This window comes from Chelonia mydas, chromosome 3, assembly GCF_015237465.2.
Source record: "Chelonia mydas isolate rCheMyd1 chromosome 3, rCheMyd1.pri.v2, whole genome shotgun sequence".
Lineage (NCBI taxonomy): Eukaryota > Metazoa > Chordata > Testudines > Cheloniidae > Chelonia > Chelonia mydas.
Genome location: NC_057851.1, coordinates 14498867 through 14514753, shown reverse-complemented (window position 1 = coordinate 14514753; position 15887 = coordinate 14498867). Strand labels below are relative to the sequence as shown.

Genomic DNA, 15887 nt, shown 5'->3' with positions numbered 1-15887 from the left:
ACTACCTAGGTTTACAATCCACTTCTGAATACAGTCCTTCAGCAAGAACCAGGGAAGACCAGATTTAACATTCCTGTTACATCTAATGTTAAAAAACCACTTCAGGCCTTTCTTATATGTAATAAAGAAGCAGCAACAACAACAAAAGGTGCAAACCCATTTTCCCCTTGCATCACATCCTTAATACACCCAATAGTGCTTTACCAGCTGCACTTCCTCTCTAGCAAGGTCTTTCATTCTGTTTTTGGTGAACCAGCAGCATTCATAATAGTATGTTTTGGGATCAGACTGAACTTGCAATTATTTATTTCTTTACTTCAGAATTGTTTCTCTTGCTTTTAGACTTTCACCATCCCTGCAGGTGACATGCTGATGTTGTCTCCATATTGGGTGCACAGGAATCCAAAATACTTTCCAGACCCTGAAACATTCAAACCTGTAAGTTGCCTCTTTTGATGTATTTATTTTGCTCTCTCTTCTCCTTTTTGCATGTAATTAGATCCAAAACATATTGTTGAGTGCATCTTCCTTTAAGGTTGCTTTCAGGAAGATATTAATCCTATCCCTAGAATACTCACTATATGGGTTAATGCCCTAGTATTTATAGGGGAAGAAAGCATGCACAAAGAAGAGGGACCTGCTGGAATGAGCAAGATCCTCCAGTTCAAGAACATATTTATGTTTAAAATATTTTTGTGTAATCACCGCCACTCTGAAGTAGCAAATTGTATCTTGCTGGTAAATTGCAAATACATATAGGACTTGATCCAAAACCCATTGAAGTCAGTCAATTAAAAGACTCCCATTGACTTGCACTGAGCCTGGTCTGAAGCCCAGTGATTCCTCCACCTGACATCTGTTTTATACCTCATCTGCATGGTCTTCAAGTCCTTCCTCAAAACTCTCCTTTGCCATGGTACCTACAAAGAACTTGCATCAATTAGGCTGCTGGTGTGCTGTGACCACTGCCTATCACCAATATGAAAGAGACAAGGTGGGTGAGGTAGCAGCTTTCATTGGACCAACTTCTGTTGGTGAGAGAGACAAGTTTTTGAATTTACAGAGAGCTCTGGTCCATGACTCTTAGAAGACAGGATGAAAGTATCAGAGGGGTAGCCACGTTAGTCTGGATCTGTAAAAGCAGCAAAGAGTCCTGTAGCACCTGTGATACAGGAGGACCAATGAGCAGTGGTAGAGTGGTCAAGGGGAAAATATAAGCCCTAGGCTAATTAAGGCGTGGTTCCCTGTAGACTAGGGAGGGTTGCTACAGGTTAATTGGAGCACCTGTGGTCAATTAAACCCTGTCAGGAACCTAATAAAACCCCCTGCTTCAGGCAGTTATGGGGAGAGGAGGAAGGAGAGAGGACTGGAGCTTGGAGGTGTGTTGTGAGATTTGGAAGATCTGTAAACTGAAGTAAGGGAGACCAGCAGAACAGGGAGACTCCCTTCCCCTCAGTATCTAAGGACCAAGGGTAAGGGGGATGAGGGTAAGAAACCTGCAGGGGTTGAGAGGTACTGGGACTCAGAGCAAGGAGCAAACCCAGACCCCTCCCCCATGTCCTTCCTCTACCACTTTCTGGGGCTAGTAGTGGGGCCCTCAGCACCCAAGAGCAGGGGCAAGGGGTGACATCTTAGCCCCTCCCAAGAAAAGTGCAGGACCCACCATATGAACAATGGCCATCTTGCCACACATGGTGTTAGGAGTGGGATTTCTGTGCTGTGAACATAATCCAGAGGTGGGTCACAACCACCCTGCCCCAAGATGGAGTATGTGGTCAAAGCACTGGTGAAAGCCACTACTGCCCAGCAGGAGGCTACCTGGGACCAGGCAGCTGCCCAACAGGAGGCCATGAGGCTGCAGCAAGAAACCAATCACCTGTTGATGACCCAGGCCACCCAAGATCAGGCCATGCTGTAGGAACTAGTGAACCAGGTGAAGGCCCTTACGGAGCTGAGCCGTGGGTATGATGGAACATGGACCATACAGGCCAGCTACTGTCTCCAGAAAATGACCAGAGAGGATGATGTGGAGTCATACCTCCTGGCCTTCAAGAGGACAGCCCTGTGGGAGGCCTGGCCCCGAGACCAGTGGTCAGGCATACTCACCCCATTTTTGTGTGGAGAGGCCCAGAAGGCTGACTATGATATGACTGAAGAGGAGGCAGCAGATTACACCCAACTGAAGGCAGAGATCCTGGCCAGGGCAGGGATAACAACGGCCTTGTGAGCCCAGAGGTTCCATGAATGGCAGTACTGCAAAGACAAGACACCACAGTCACAACTGTTTGACCTAATCCACCTAGCCTGGAAGTGGTTATGCCCAGAGGCTCTCAGCTTGGAGAAAATGATGGAGCTCCTGGTGCTGGACTGCTATACGAGGGGACTACCTGTGGGCCTCCAAGCCTGGGGAGGCCTGAATGACCCCTCCACCTGTGACGAACTGGTCACCCTTGTGGAGAGACAACTGGCAACCCGTGAACTGTTTGAAACCCTGGGAGGTGAAACACGGTACCCTGAAGCCATTCCTTTAAGAAACCCCACGTCCAAGGCGATTGCAAAAGAACTGGTGCAGGTTTTTGCTAGGGTAGGCATCCCTAAGGAGATCCTGGCAGACCATGGGACTCTGTTCATGTCGAGAGTAATGAAAGACTTATGTACCCTGCTCCACATCCAAGCCTTGCGAACCTCGGTCTACCATCCCCAGACAGATGGTTCGGTTGAGTGATTTAACCGAACTCTCAAGAGCATGAGCCGAAATGTGGTGGCCCAAGACGGAAAAGACTGGGATACCCTCCTCCCATACCTGATGTTTGCAATACGAGAAGTTCCCCAAGCATCTACTGGATTCTCCCCCTTCGAGTTACTGTATGGATGCCACCCATGTGGCATATTAGACATCTTGAAGGAGGAATGGGAGGAACAACCCAACCCGGGGAAGAACATCATTACACATGTAGCCCAGATGAGAACGAATAATCCAAGTGACCCCCATAGTACGAGAGCATTTGGAAAAAGCACAAGAGTCCCAACGAACCTACTATCATTGGGCAAAAACACGGAAATTTCAACCAGAAGAACGAGTGCTGGTGCTGGTACCAACAACAGAAAGTAAGCTCCTGGCCAGTTGGCATGGACCCTATGAGATCATGGAAGCTGTTGGGGAGGTGAATTATAAGGTGAAGCAGCCAGACCGCCAAAGGCCAGAGCAGATATACCACGTCAACTTACTGAAACCGTGGCATGATCAGGAGACGTGCCTGGCCATCCTGCTGGTTCCATCCCAGGCAGATGGCCCACAAGGGCAGGTAAAGATATCCCCTGAATTAGCCCCAGAACAACGAACAGAGGTTGTCAAAATGATCCAGAGGAACCGAGACATGTTCTCCACACAACCAGGCCATACGACATTGATCCAGCACCACATCATCCCCTGTCCTGGAGCAAGGGTGACGATAAAACCAGATTGCATACCAGAGGCAAAAAGAGAAGAAATTAGGGCAGAAGTAAAGATGCTTGAACTTGGGGTGATTGAGGAATCTCACAGCCAGTAGTCCAACCCTATTGTCTTGGTCCCCAAGCCTGATGGCAGCCTGAGGTTTTGTAATGACTTCTGGAAGTTAAATGTGGTCTCCCAATTCGATGCCTACCCAATACCACGTATTGATGAGCTGGTGGATCAGTTAGGCAAGGCCCGATACTTAACCACCTTGGACTTGACAAAAGGCTACTGGCAGATCCCCCTGGCTGAGGACGCCAAGGAAAAAAATGCTTTCTCTACACCCGATCTTTTCCAATGCACTGTCGTCCCTTTTGAGCTCCATGGGGCCCCCGTGACTTTCCAACAATTGATGGACAGATTACTTCGACCCCATGCCAAGTATGCTGCCGCCTATTTAGATGACGTGGTAATCCATAGCCCTGACTGGGAGATGCACCTGGGGAAAGTGGAAACAGTACTAGATGCTCTTAGACAGGCTGGCCTCACCGCTAACCCATCCCAATGTGCAATAGGGTTAGCCAAGGCCAGATACCTCGGGTATGTAGTCAAAAGGGGCTTGGTGAAGCCCCAGTGGAACAAAGTGAGGCAATACAGGAATGGCCCCGCCCAATCTGCAAGAAGCAAGTCAGAGCATTCTTTGGGATCGTGGGATACTATCGTTGGTTCATCCCTCACTTCACCACAAGGGCAGCACCTCTGACGGACCTGATAAGAGCTCGGGGCCCTGAGACAGTTAAGTGGACCAAAGCGGCAGAAGAAGCTTTCACAGACCTAAGGACAGCCCTTTGCAGTCATTCAGTGCTCATAGCCCCAGATTTTAAAAAGGAATTCATCCTTCAAATAGATGCCTCGGAGGTAGGACTTGGGGCCGTCCTTTCACAGATGATGGGGGATGAGGAGCACCCAATCCTTTACCTCAGCTGAAAGCTCCTGCCCAGGGAGCAACGATACGCCACAGTAGAAAAAATGCCTAGTGGTTAAAAGGGCCATGAAGATTCTATGGTACTTCCTGCTTAGGTGGTGGTTCACCCTTGTGACAGACCATGCCCCACTCCAATGGATGCACACAAACAAGGAGAGGAATGCACAAGTGACTAGATGGTTTTTACTCCTACAACCTTTCCACTTCCAGATACAGCATAGAGCTGGAAGCCAATACGGCAACATGGATAGCCTGTCACGACAACACTGTCTCTCATCTCAAGTAGCCCAATCCCGTGGTGTTGAGCCGGGGGGGGGAAATATGTGATACAGGAGGGCCAGGGAGCAGTGGTAGAGTGGTCAAGGGGAAATATATAAGCCCTAAGCTAATTAAGGTGTGGTTCCCTGTAGACTAGGGAGGGTTGCTACAGGTTAATTGGAGCACCTGTCAGGAACCGAAGAGGAGAAAACCCCTGCTTCAGGCAGTCAGGGGTAGAGGAAGGAGAGAGGACTGGAGCTTGGAGGTGTGTTGAGAGATTTGGAAGACCTGCAAACTGAAGTAAGGGAGACCCTGCCACAGCAGGAGAGGGAGATTCCCTTCCTCCCAGCATCTAAGGACTGAGGGTAACCCCACCTAAGGGGGACGAGGGTAAGAAACCCGCAGGGGTTGAGAGGGGCTGGGACTCAGAGGAAGGAGCAAACCCAGACCCCTCCCCTGCTTCCCTTCTCTACCACCTTCCTGGGAAAGTAACGGGGTCCTTGGCACCCAAGAGCAGGGGCAAAGGGTGGCATCTTAGCCCCTCCCCAAGAAAAGCACAGGACCCACCATATGAACATCAGCCATCTTGCCACACACCTTATAGACTAACAGATGTATTGGAGCATAAGCTTTCGTGGGTGAATACCCACTTCGTCGGATGCATGTATGAAAGATGCTTGTATGAAAGATCCTATGCATAATTAAATTTGCATTGCCTGGTATTACCTTGCAATTCAGGGAGAACTAAAGACAAAGTGTGAGCCTTCACTCTGAATCAGCTTGCTTCAGTGAGGTAAGGGCTAGATTTAAAGGCACTTAGGTGCCTAAACATGCAGGTAAGGTGCCTAGTTGAATTGTCAAAAGCACCTAAGTGCCTAAATCCTACTTGGCACCTTCCTGCTCCTTTAGAGGCCTAAATGTCTTTGTCAATCTGGCCCTAAATTCCTGTCTTTAAATGGGCTTGACTAAATTACCTTGTTTACAAATCCATATGCTAGCAACACAGTGGCCAAGTAATCTTAACAGGTTGAAGGGAGCTTTATATGCCAGGATTAGCTGTCCCAGGTCATTTTTAGCCTGGAAAAATGTTAAGCTTATTTATACAAGGCTGATTTGGAAAAAAAATGTTTTCTTCCCACAGGATCGTTGGAAAGAGGCAAATTTAGAGAAGAATGCTTTCTTGGACGGCTTTGTGGCATTTGGAGGAGGGAAGCATCAGTGTCCAGGAAGGTCAGTGAAACAGCTGGGGTTTATTTATTCTTAAACCCTGCAGAGAACAGCTTCCTCACTGTGGGGCTTTTTTTTTTTTTTTTGTTTCCAGATGTATTGATATTGGTCAGCGATCAGTAGTTCAATAATCTTTGGGCCTTGCCCGAGTTGGTCTGATAAGAAGTTGCACACATAGGAAAGGTAGAGTTAGCTGTGAGATAATAGAGTCTGAGACCAACATTTTCAGGGTTCTGCATCTTGGGAGACAGAAGTCAGCCCAGTTCTGCTGCTCTCCAGCATCTTTTCATCAATGGAAGGTTATTTCAATTACAGGGCATGCTAGTCTACCCACGTGGGATTGTGGTGGTCATAAATTCTGTCACTGATCTAAGGAATGTTTCTCCAGTCTAAACCTCTTCTCTCATTCCTCATGATAAACTAGGCTCCTTGCCCATCAGTCAATCATATCACACCCCTCTTTGAATATCTTGACTGGCTCCCCTAAGTTTAAATGTCTTGTACTTGCCTTCCAGGCCCTTTAAAACTATGCCTTGTCCCATGGCACAGATGCCATCTCCATCATATCCCCTTTCACTCCTTCAGCAAGCCTTGATGCCTCCTTCATGCCCACTTCTTTGTTCCATGCTGTCCCCCACCCATTCATGGAACAACCTCCCCATCCCAGAGAGCTAGCTGCCCACATCTGATCTTCAAATATGTAAAAGGTTGTTATAAAGAGGATGGTGATCAATTGTTCTTCACGGCCACCCAGGGTAGGTCAAGAAGTGATCGGCTTAAACTGGAAGAAGGGCAATTTAGGTTAGTATGCTGGGATGTGTACCCCACACTGGTATAGAAAGGGTTAATTGGAGCCAGAGCACAATCAGTCCACCTGGAGGATGGGCTAGGCCCAATTACTGATTAATCCCATCTGGGGTTTACTATAAAGGGAAGAAGCCAGATGAGAGGGCAGTAGAAAGGAGAATTCTGAATTCCCTCCCTGCACAATAGAGAGGTCTGTAGGAAGACTCCTGCTAGGCCAGTGAAGGACTTCATGGCAAGAGGGGGAGAAGGAAGCAGAAGCTCAGGGGCAGAGCTACTCTTGGTACCCTCTCCTGAGTAGAGAGCTGTGGCAAGAGGCTGGGAGAGACACAGAAGTTCCTGGGGTACAGCAAACTCTGGTGATTAGCCTTGATAAAAGGGCAGGATCTAGACCTTCAGTCAGAGCCCCTGGAAAGGGTTCGACTGAGGAAGATAGCATAGCAGGAGGGAGCTGAAAATTGAAGCCTGAAGAAGAAGTGGTTTAAGTTTATATTTTTATTTGAGACTTACTGGGGAACTGCATGGGGGAGCCATGCAAGCCCCCAACCTCTAAGAAGAGTGAGTATTTAGAGGTCATGGAACCTGGGAAGAGTACAGAAACACAGTGGGCCCAGAAGAGAGCTATGGAGAAGTCCTATAGGCAGGCTGAGATAGGAAGAAGCCCAGGAAGGCAGTAGAGTCCAAGGGAGCAGAACTTGCCTGCTTGCTACAGTGTTGCTGGGCTGGAACCAAGAGGAAAGAGGGGAACCCAGGGTCTACCCCCTGTCTAATGTTCTCTTTTGCAATGCAGTGACATAGATCTTTAAGGAAAAGGGAGGAGATGGAGAAAGAAGATGAGATAATGCAGGGCAAAGGTGAATGTGTGTCACATTTTGGGGTGCAATCCACACCAGTGAGGGGTTGTCACCACCTGCAACTTTGGGTGCCTCCCAATGCTTTGCTGTTGTAGCTCCCAAAGGGGGCCACTCACAAACAGCCAGACTGCATGCAGGTCACACCCTGAATGGCTGTGTATAGCTGCAGCCCTAGTCCAACATCTCTAACTCCAGCAGCCGTTCAGCAACACTCCAACCACACCCTGGCTTCCACCAGCCTTGGTTACAACTTGAAGGGTGACACCAACACACTCCCAATCCTGAATTTTCCCCAAAATGTGTTCTGCATTGTCCAGCCTTCTCCTGGGTAGTTCAAATATTAGAGGTCCGTTGCCCCTCTAAAGGGTCAATATGCAACAGTTTCCTACTTCACCTGGAGTTACTCAAACAGCTCAGTTTAAACCCAATGCTGGATTAGTTTTTTGATTAAAAAATAAAACAAGTTTAACTAAGAGATTTTAAGTGAGTACAAGTATCCAGCATTAAAGCCAGAAATGGTTAGAAGAGAAATAAAGATAAGACTCTTTCTAGTAGCTAATCTTACCTTGAACCAAATCTAGTTTTTTAAAAATCCTTACCACAGATGCCCAGCAACATGGCTGACCAAATTCTCAGATCAGGTCCACCCCAAAGTCAAAGGGCTGGTTTCTTTGTTGTCTTAAGTGAATGAAAGAGAGAGAAATCTTGGTGTTTTTTACCCCTGAGTTTTATAGTCCAGTGCCCCTTTGAAATGCATTTTCCTCTGGGTTACCATTAGATAAAGTTCCTTCCCACTGCATGGACGGAGACATGGAGTCTTGTGGTGAAAGATTCCTTGCTAAAATGCAGATTGAGCTGTTCCTGCCCCTTTTGCTGTCAAAAAAAGGCCAATGGACAGGTGATTGCCGATTGCCAATTAATCTGGCCAGAGGCATCAGCTTGTCCTTTATCTTTGGAAAAAACAGTTTATCTGCCTTGCAATCTTGAGGACCTTTTTTACTACTTGTATGTAAATTGAGCTAAGCAAACATTTCTTTGTTTAGGACAGATCTGTTTAACAACTTCTGCCTAGTCAGGGCTGTGTGGGTTTGAACACATGCTACCATCCTCAAATACAGGGAATGCATAACCTTACATATAATTTAAAAAAAACGAGGAGTACTTGTGGCACCTTAGAGGCTAACAAATATATTTGGGCATAAGCTTTTGTGGGCTAAAACCCACTGCATCAGATGCATGCAGTGGAAAATACAGTAGGAAGATATATATACACAGAGAACATGAAAAAATGGGTGTTGCCATAGCAACTGTAACAAGACCAATTAAGGTGGGCTATTACCAGCAGGAGGGAAAAAACCTTTTGTAGTGATAATCAGGATGGCCCATTTCAAACAGTTGACAAGAAGGTGTGAATAATAGTAGGGGTGGGGGGAAATTAGCATGGGGAAATTGTCATTACATAAAGTAAACTCATCCACTCTCAGGCTTTATTCAAGCCTAATTTAATGGTGTCCCATTTGCAAATTAATTCCGATTCTGCAGTTTCTCGTTGGAGTCTGTTTTTGAAGGTTTTTTTGTTGGAGAATTGTGACTTTTAGGTCTGAAATTGAGTGATCAGGGAGGTTGAAGTGTTCTCCAACTGGTTTTTGAATGTTATAATTCTTGATGTCTAATTTGTGTTCATTTATTCTTTTGTGTAGAGATTGGCCAAACCGGACAATGTACATGGCAAAGGGGCATTGTTGGCACATGATGGCATGTATCACATTGGTAGATGTGCAGGTGAATGAGCCTCTTATGGTGTGACTGATGTGATTAGGTCCTATGATGGTGTCCCTTGAATAGATATGTGGACACAGTTGGCAACAAGCTTTGTTGCAAGGATAGGTTCCTGGGTTATTGTTTTTGTTGTGTGGGGTGTGGTTGCTGGTGAGTATTTGCTTCAGGTTGGGGGGCTGTCTGTAAGTGAGGTCTGGCCTGTCTTCCAAGATCTGTAAGTGAGGGATCATCCTTCAGGATCGGTTGTAGATCCTTGATGTGCTGGAGAGGTTTAAATTGGGGGCTGAAGGTGACTGCTAGTGGCTTTCTGTTACTTTCTTCGTTGGGCCTGTCCTGGAGTAGGTGACTTCTGGATATTCTTCTGGCTCTGTCAATCTGTTTCTTCACTTCAGCAGGTGGGTATTGTAGTTTTAAGAACGCTTGATAGAGATCTTGTAGGTGTTTGTCTCTGTCTGAGGGATTGGAGCAAATGCGGTTGTATCTTAGAGCTTGGCTGTAGACAATGCATCGTGTGATGTGGTCTGGATGAAAGCTGGAGGCATGTAGGTAAGTATAGCGGTCAGTAGCTTATGTGGCCATCGCTTATTAGCACTGTAGTGTCCAGGAAGTGGATCTCTCATGTGGACTGGTCCAGGCTGAGGTTGATGGTGGGATGGAAATTGTTGAAATCATGGTGGAATTCCTCAAGGGCTTCTTTTCCATTGGTCCAGATGATGATGTCATCAATGTAGCGCAAGTAGAGTAGGGGGTGTTAGGGGACAAGAGCTGAGGAAGCGTTGTTCTAAGTCAGCCATAAAAATGTTGGCATACTGTGGGGCCATGCGGGTACCCATAGCAGTGCTGCTGACTTGAAGGTATACATTGTCCCCAAATGTGAAATAGTTATGGGTGAGGACAAAGTCACAAAGTTCAGCCACCAGGTTTGCCGTGACATAATCAGGGATATTGTTCCTGACAGCTTGTAGTCCATCTTTGTGTGGAATGTTGGTGTAGAGGGCTTCTACATCCATAGTGGCCAGGGTGGTGGTTTCTGGAAGATCACTGATGGATTGTAGTTTCCTCAGGAAGTCAGTGGTGTCTCGAAGATAGCTGGGAGTGCTGGTAGCGTAGGGCCTGAGGAGAGAGTCTACCTTGCCAGACAGTCCTACTGTCAGGGTGCCAATGCCTGAGATGATGGGGCATCTAGGGTTTCCAGGTTTATGGATCTTGGGTAGCAGATAGAATACCCCTGGTTGGAGTTCTAGGGGTGTGTCTGTGCAGATTTGTTCCTGTGCTTTTTCAGGGAGTTTCTTGAGAAAATGGTGTTCCTTTTGGTAACCCTCAGTGGGATCAGAGGGTAATGGCCTGTAGAAAGTGGTTTTGGAGAGCTGCCTAGCAGCCTCTTGTTCATATTCCAACCTATTCATGATGACACCCATTTTTTTCATGTGGTGTGTGTGTATATATATAACTTCCTACTGTATTTTCCACTGCATGCATCCAATGAAGTGGGTTTTAGCCCACGAAAGCTTATGCCCAAATATATTTGTTAGTCTCTAAGGTGCCACAAGTACTCCTTGTTTTTTTTTTGCTGATACAGACTAACACGGCTGCTACTCTGAGACCTTACATATAATGTTACTACAGTAGAACCTTGGGAATGGAGGTTGTTCATAACTCTGAAATGTTCACAACTCTGAACAAAACATTAAATGGGTCTTTCAAAAGTTTACAACTGAAAATTGACTAATATAGCTTTGAAACTTTACTATGCAGAAGAAAATGCTGATTTCCCTTTATTTTTTCGTAATTTACATTTAGTACTGTACTGTATTTGCTTGTGTGTGTCTTCTGCTGCCTGATTGCATACTTCCAGTTCCAAACGAGGTGTCGTTGACTGGTCAGTTTGTAACTGAGGTACTACTTTACATACATTTCACCATGATATTATTGACCAGTGAGTTGTTAGTTTTCAAATGATACCTGATAAGGCATATTTTGTATGAAGATTATTACAGTAGTGTGTAGGGTGTGAATACAGAGTGCATTTGGTCACAATGTAATAATGGCTGTGCTTGCTGTGATATAACAGGTAATATTTACATATCATTTTTATCCACATATCTGAAAGCACTTTCCAAGGTGTGTAACACTATCCCCATTTTGCAGGTGAGCAAAAGGGTCCTGAAAGGCTGTCCCATGTCACAGTCAGTAGGTGGTAGAGGCAGGAAAATAACTCAAGCTAAAGTGAATCTTCATTTAATTTGACACTGGCATTTTATAGTTTAATGATGTGTTATAATTTTTCTGTCTTCCCACATTATAAAAGTCAAACCTCAGATGAAATTCCAGTATCAACATAAATGAAAATAGACCACTTCTTAAACTATCAAATGAGCACCATTGTGCTTTTCTCCCAGGCTGTTCACATGTGAGAGGAGCTCTTCATAACATCCACAAAGCCACCTCATTGTTCTCCTGACTCCTTTGCTGTGGTGTCTGTAAAAAGAAACACAACTGAGTTGGTGTGTCTCAGCACACCAGCTGCCTACCAGTACTGGTCAGCATTTCTCATTGTTTCCTCATACTCCCCATGTCTATCTGTTGTGTCCTTGTCTTCTACTTAAATTGCAAGCTCTTTGGGGAAGGGACCACTGTTTTGTTCTGGGTTTGTACAGCACCTAGCACAATGGGGTCCTGGCCCATGACTGGGGCTCTGAGGCACTACCAGGTTACAAATAGTTAATAATAGCCCAAGTGTTACCCAGGGTTTTCAGAACCCACAGCACTGGTAACTTGTTTCACTCCAGGCAGTGTCAGGAATAAATCAATGGGAACACAGCACTCCAGCTGATAGATTTAACACAAGTAAGCATGCTCTTATCTAAAACTACAGTTTATTATATTTAAGCACACACAGACACAAGCAATAGGTTTAGAACATCCCAAAAATTTACCTAAAATATGGGACAGTATTGATTAGTTACAGCAGTTCTGCGATGGCCAATCGTTTCCCCCACTGGGGAGTAAGGTGTCAGGAAGAATGTCACTCAGGATGGCTTCAGAGGACTGCTCCAAAATACACTCTATTATCTAGTCCTTTTTATAACTAACTTTTACAAAACACACAGATCATAGTGACCCCTGCTAAGTCATCGCTTCTCCTAATATCAGTAAACTACTTATCAACAAACATTCCTTACAGTCTAGTCATAATAAGCTTCTATGTCAAAGGCACCCAAACTCCAAGGTTCTTGTCCACTTATTCCCTGTCAATCTCAAATTGTTGATTCTGTCTCTCCCCTCCTCCCATTTTGATTAGCAGAGTCTGCAAGCTTGCAGCTAGTTTTGACCTTGCCTTCAGAAGCCCTACTTTATTCGAATTAACCCTTAACTATGCCGTGTTCTATTTTATTAGTTCATGGTGGCTTAATGCACATAATATGGTTGCAGTTGGCTTAATCACATTCTGAGGTACACGCAGCCCTTAAATCTAGGGTAACACATAGAACACAGAACATCTGATAGTCTTTACTAAGCACATATTGTCACTATGTAAAAACAGGAAGGAGTGAACTCTGCAGAATTCTCAGAGGAAAATCACTCTGGGGCCTTATCCTGTGAGGTGCTGAGCACAATCTTGGAGAAGTCAGTGGGAGCTGAGGGAGTGCACAACACTTTGCAAGATCTGGCCCACTCAGTTACAGAACTACTTTGGTTTCTCTTCACAGCAGTATGACTTACTGGAGAAGGCACTGGACTGGGACTCAGGAGATTTGGATACTATTCCTGTCTCTGACACTGGCCTGCTGGGTGACGTTAGGCAAGTCACTTCACCGCTCTGTGCCTCAGTTTCCCCATCTGTAAAATGGGGATAATGATACTGACCTCCTCTGTAAAATGCTTTGAGATCTACTGATAAGCATGCTATAAGAGTAAAGTATTACTTGAGATCTTGATTCAGCAAGGTACTTATGCACGTGCCTAACATAAAGCATGTGAATTGTCCCATTGACTTGACTTAAATGTGAACTGGGCCTGCATAGGTAGAGAAAATTCTTGTGCAGATCCATGGAGGGGAAAACCCAACAGCCAAGACTGAGGCTGTCTGAAGTCCTCTACAGACTGACAATGGAGAGCTCAGCGATTGTGAGGGCACATGGGAAAGGATCTAACTGTTCAGGGCTCTCCCCAGGTTTTGATGTTGACATGCTAACTAATAAGCTGCGATCTCATGGTTACTCTGTTGTCCCGCTCCCAGCTGTATTGTACTGTGACATAGAAGGTTGTACCCATGTAGTATTTTTCTAGGTCTCATTCCCCTCGCGCTACAGTGAGGTTCCTCCTGGCTCACAACAATGTGAGAGGAGAATAAAGGCATACGCTGCCAAATGAGTAGGGCCCTACCAAATTCACAACCATGAAAAACGCATCACGGACCATGAAATCAGAACTCCCCCCATGAAATCTAGCTATTGGAGGGGAGAGCGATTGAGAAGGAGGGGTTGGGGCAGGCTGGGGGCTCCTACTGCACTGGGCTCCAGCTGCTAGTCCCAGCTGAGCTGTGGAGGGATCGAACTTCTTCTTCTCCTGCCCAGCTGCTCTCAGGGAGGGATCAGGCCCCACTCCAGGTACTTCCCCTGGCTGTAGGAAGCTCCACGGCTGCTGGCTGGGTGTGCAGCTCTGAAGGCAGTGCAGAAGTGAAAGTGGCAATCCCACAACCCCACTACAACAGCTTTGTGATTTCCCCCACCCCCACGAACCCCTTTTGGATCGGGACCCCCACGGTTACAACATCATGAAATTTTAGATGTAAACATCTGAAAACATTAAATGCTCATTTAAAAACCCTATGATGGTGAAATTGACCAAAATGGACTATGAATTTGGTAGGGCCCAATAGATGAGCATACAGACCCTAGTTTAAAACAAACTCTTGTAGCAGAGGAGTTGAGGACCACAGTGCAGTAGTTTTAGAGTTTCACAGACAGGAGGGGAAGCTACAACAGCCATACCCTTTACCTGCTAAAGGAGCAGAGCAAGATCCTCAGCATCGTTTTCTGCTGGAGGTAAACTTGTGTGCAGAGACAGGCGATGGACTCTAAAGTGTGCAAAAGGGATCGTGTGTTTTTTCTGCTAATATGAGATGGTCATGCCAGATAAACGACTGTTTTCTCCTTTGCCTTTTTTAGGTGGCTTGCTATAATGGAGGTTCACATGCTAGTCGTTTTGTTCCTTTACAAATATGAATTTATTCTTTTGGACCCAGTACCAAAGGAGGTAAAATATTTGTATGTTTAATCCAAATCTTTTAACCCTGTTTCTTTACTCTCAATTGAAATGGTGAAAATATTGATAAAAATATGTAAGGGGCAAATTCTGCCCTCACTTCTAGCTATGTAAATCCAGCCATTGAAGCCAACGGAGCTCCTCTGGATTTACAGCAGTGCAGCTGAGAGCACATTTTGGCCCATAGATGGCTAAACCTCATCCTAGCTTCTTATTTAATGACTTTGTGCTATTTGCCTCTCTACTGGTACTTAGCACAAGGTAGAGGATATAGAAATGACTTCTGTCTGTCATCTCATACATAATTTTATCCATGTCTGATGGGCTGGACCCTTGCCACATTACGTGCTCAAAGGTTATTCCCAGGTAGGGGACTGGAAACTCCAAGGGCCTGTTTCTCCATTGCCTTTGCACTCATGTGGCAGAGGGATAAGGACCAGGTGCAAGTCAATACATCATTACCAAAGAATTCACATTCCTTCTCATTCCATTAGGAGGTGAAGGGATTGCCCTCCCCTGCAGAATGGGAAAGAAGCTCAATGCACAGAGTCCTGGTTCCACCAGAGGCTACTCCCTCTCCACACAGGCCCTGTGTCTCTGCACTCTCAAACAGGGCCCAGAATGCAGCACGTTGGGAGCAGCCTGTGCATCCCTGTGCTCAGCCCCCTTGAGCATCCAATGGCACTAATTATTAAGCCTGAAATACCCCTTGTTAGTGAGTGACTGGCTAAGAGCAGCACTGACTGCAGCAGCTCCTTGTCCATGTCTGCATTCCTCCCCACTGGGCTTGCTGGCTAGCATTCCCCTTCGCAAACATGGTGCTCTGCATAACACAACACATAAGCCTGCTAGGACCCAAATGTGCCACTTGCCTTTCTATCTAAGCCGCCATAAGTGAGGTATCTAACATCAGGAGAAGAGATGGAAGCTTGCAATAACCCAGGATTTATAGGAGTTGCCCATTAGGCTGGCATATCAGAGGAACGGCACTCCTTGGTTCTGGTGGAAGAACCTGGGCTGCTACTCCCCAGTGGTGGAAAGTCCATTTAGGATGGGGGGGTTGCAGCAGAGCTGGTCAGCACAGCCCTCAAAATGAGTAGGGCAGCCAAGGAAAGGGGCTGGCCACAATATCTCAGCCAGCAGTTCCCTCTTCCGGACTGGGGCAGTACTGGCGTCTGTGCTCCCACTGGAGTGAATTGCACCTTCTGTCTGCCACCACAGGCAATCATGCCACTGAAAGTAAATTGAGTCCCCTTAGAGTTCATGCTTCATACTG

At 46.1% G+C, this 15887-nt stretch overlaps 1 protein-coding gene across 3 annotated transcripts in view; it reads left to right on the top strand.

The window, feature by feature from the left end:
- Positions 1–15887, top strand: part of LOC102943860 (24-hydroxycholesterol 7-alpha-hydroxylase) — a 61704-nt gene that overhangs the window by 39015 nt on the left and 6802 nt on the right. For all 3 annotated transcript variants that reach the window (XM_007061705.3, XM_043542172.1, XM_043542173.1), the window contains 3 exons: positions 343–438; positions 5821–5909; positions 14515–14602. In XM_007061705.3, coding sequence (XP_007061767.1) covers positions 343–438; positions 5821–5909; positions 14515–14602 — 273 coding nt within the window. The remainder of the gene's footprint in view (positions 1–342; positions 439–5820; positions 5910–14514; positions 14603–15887) is intronic.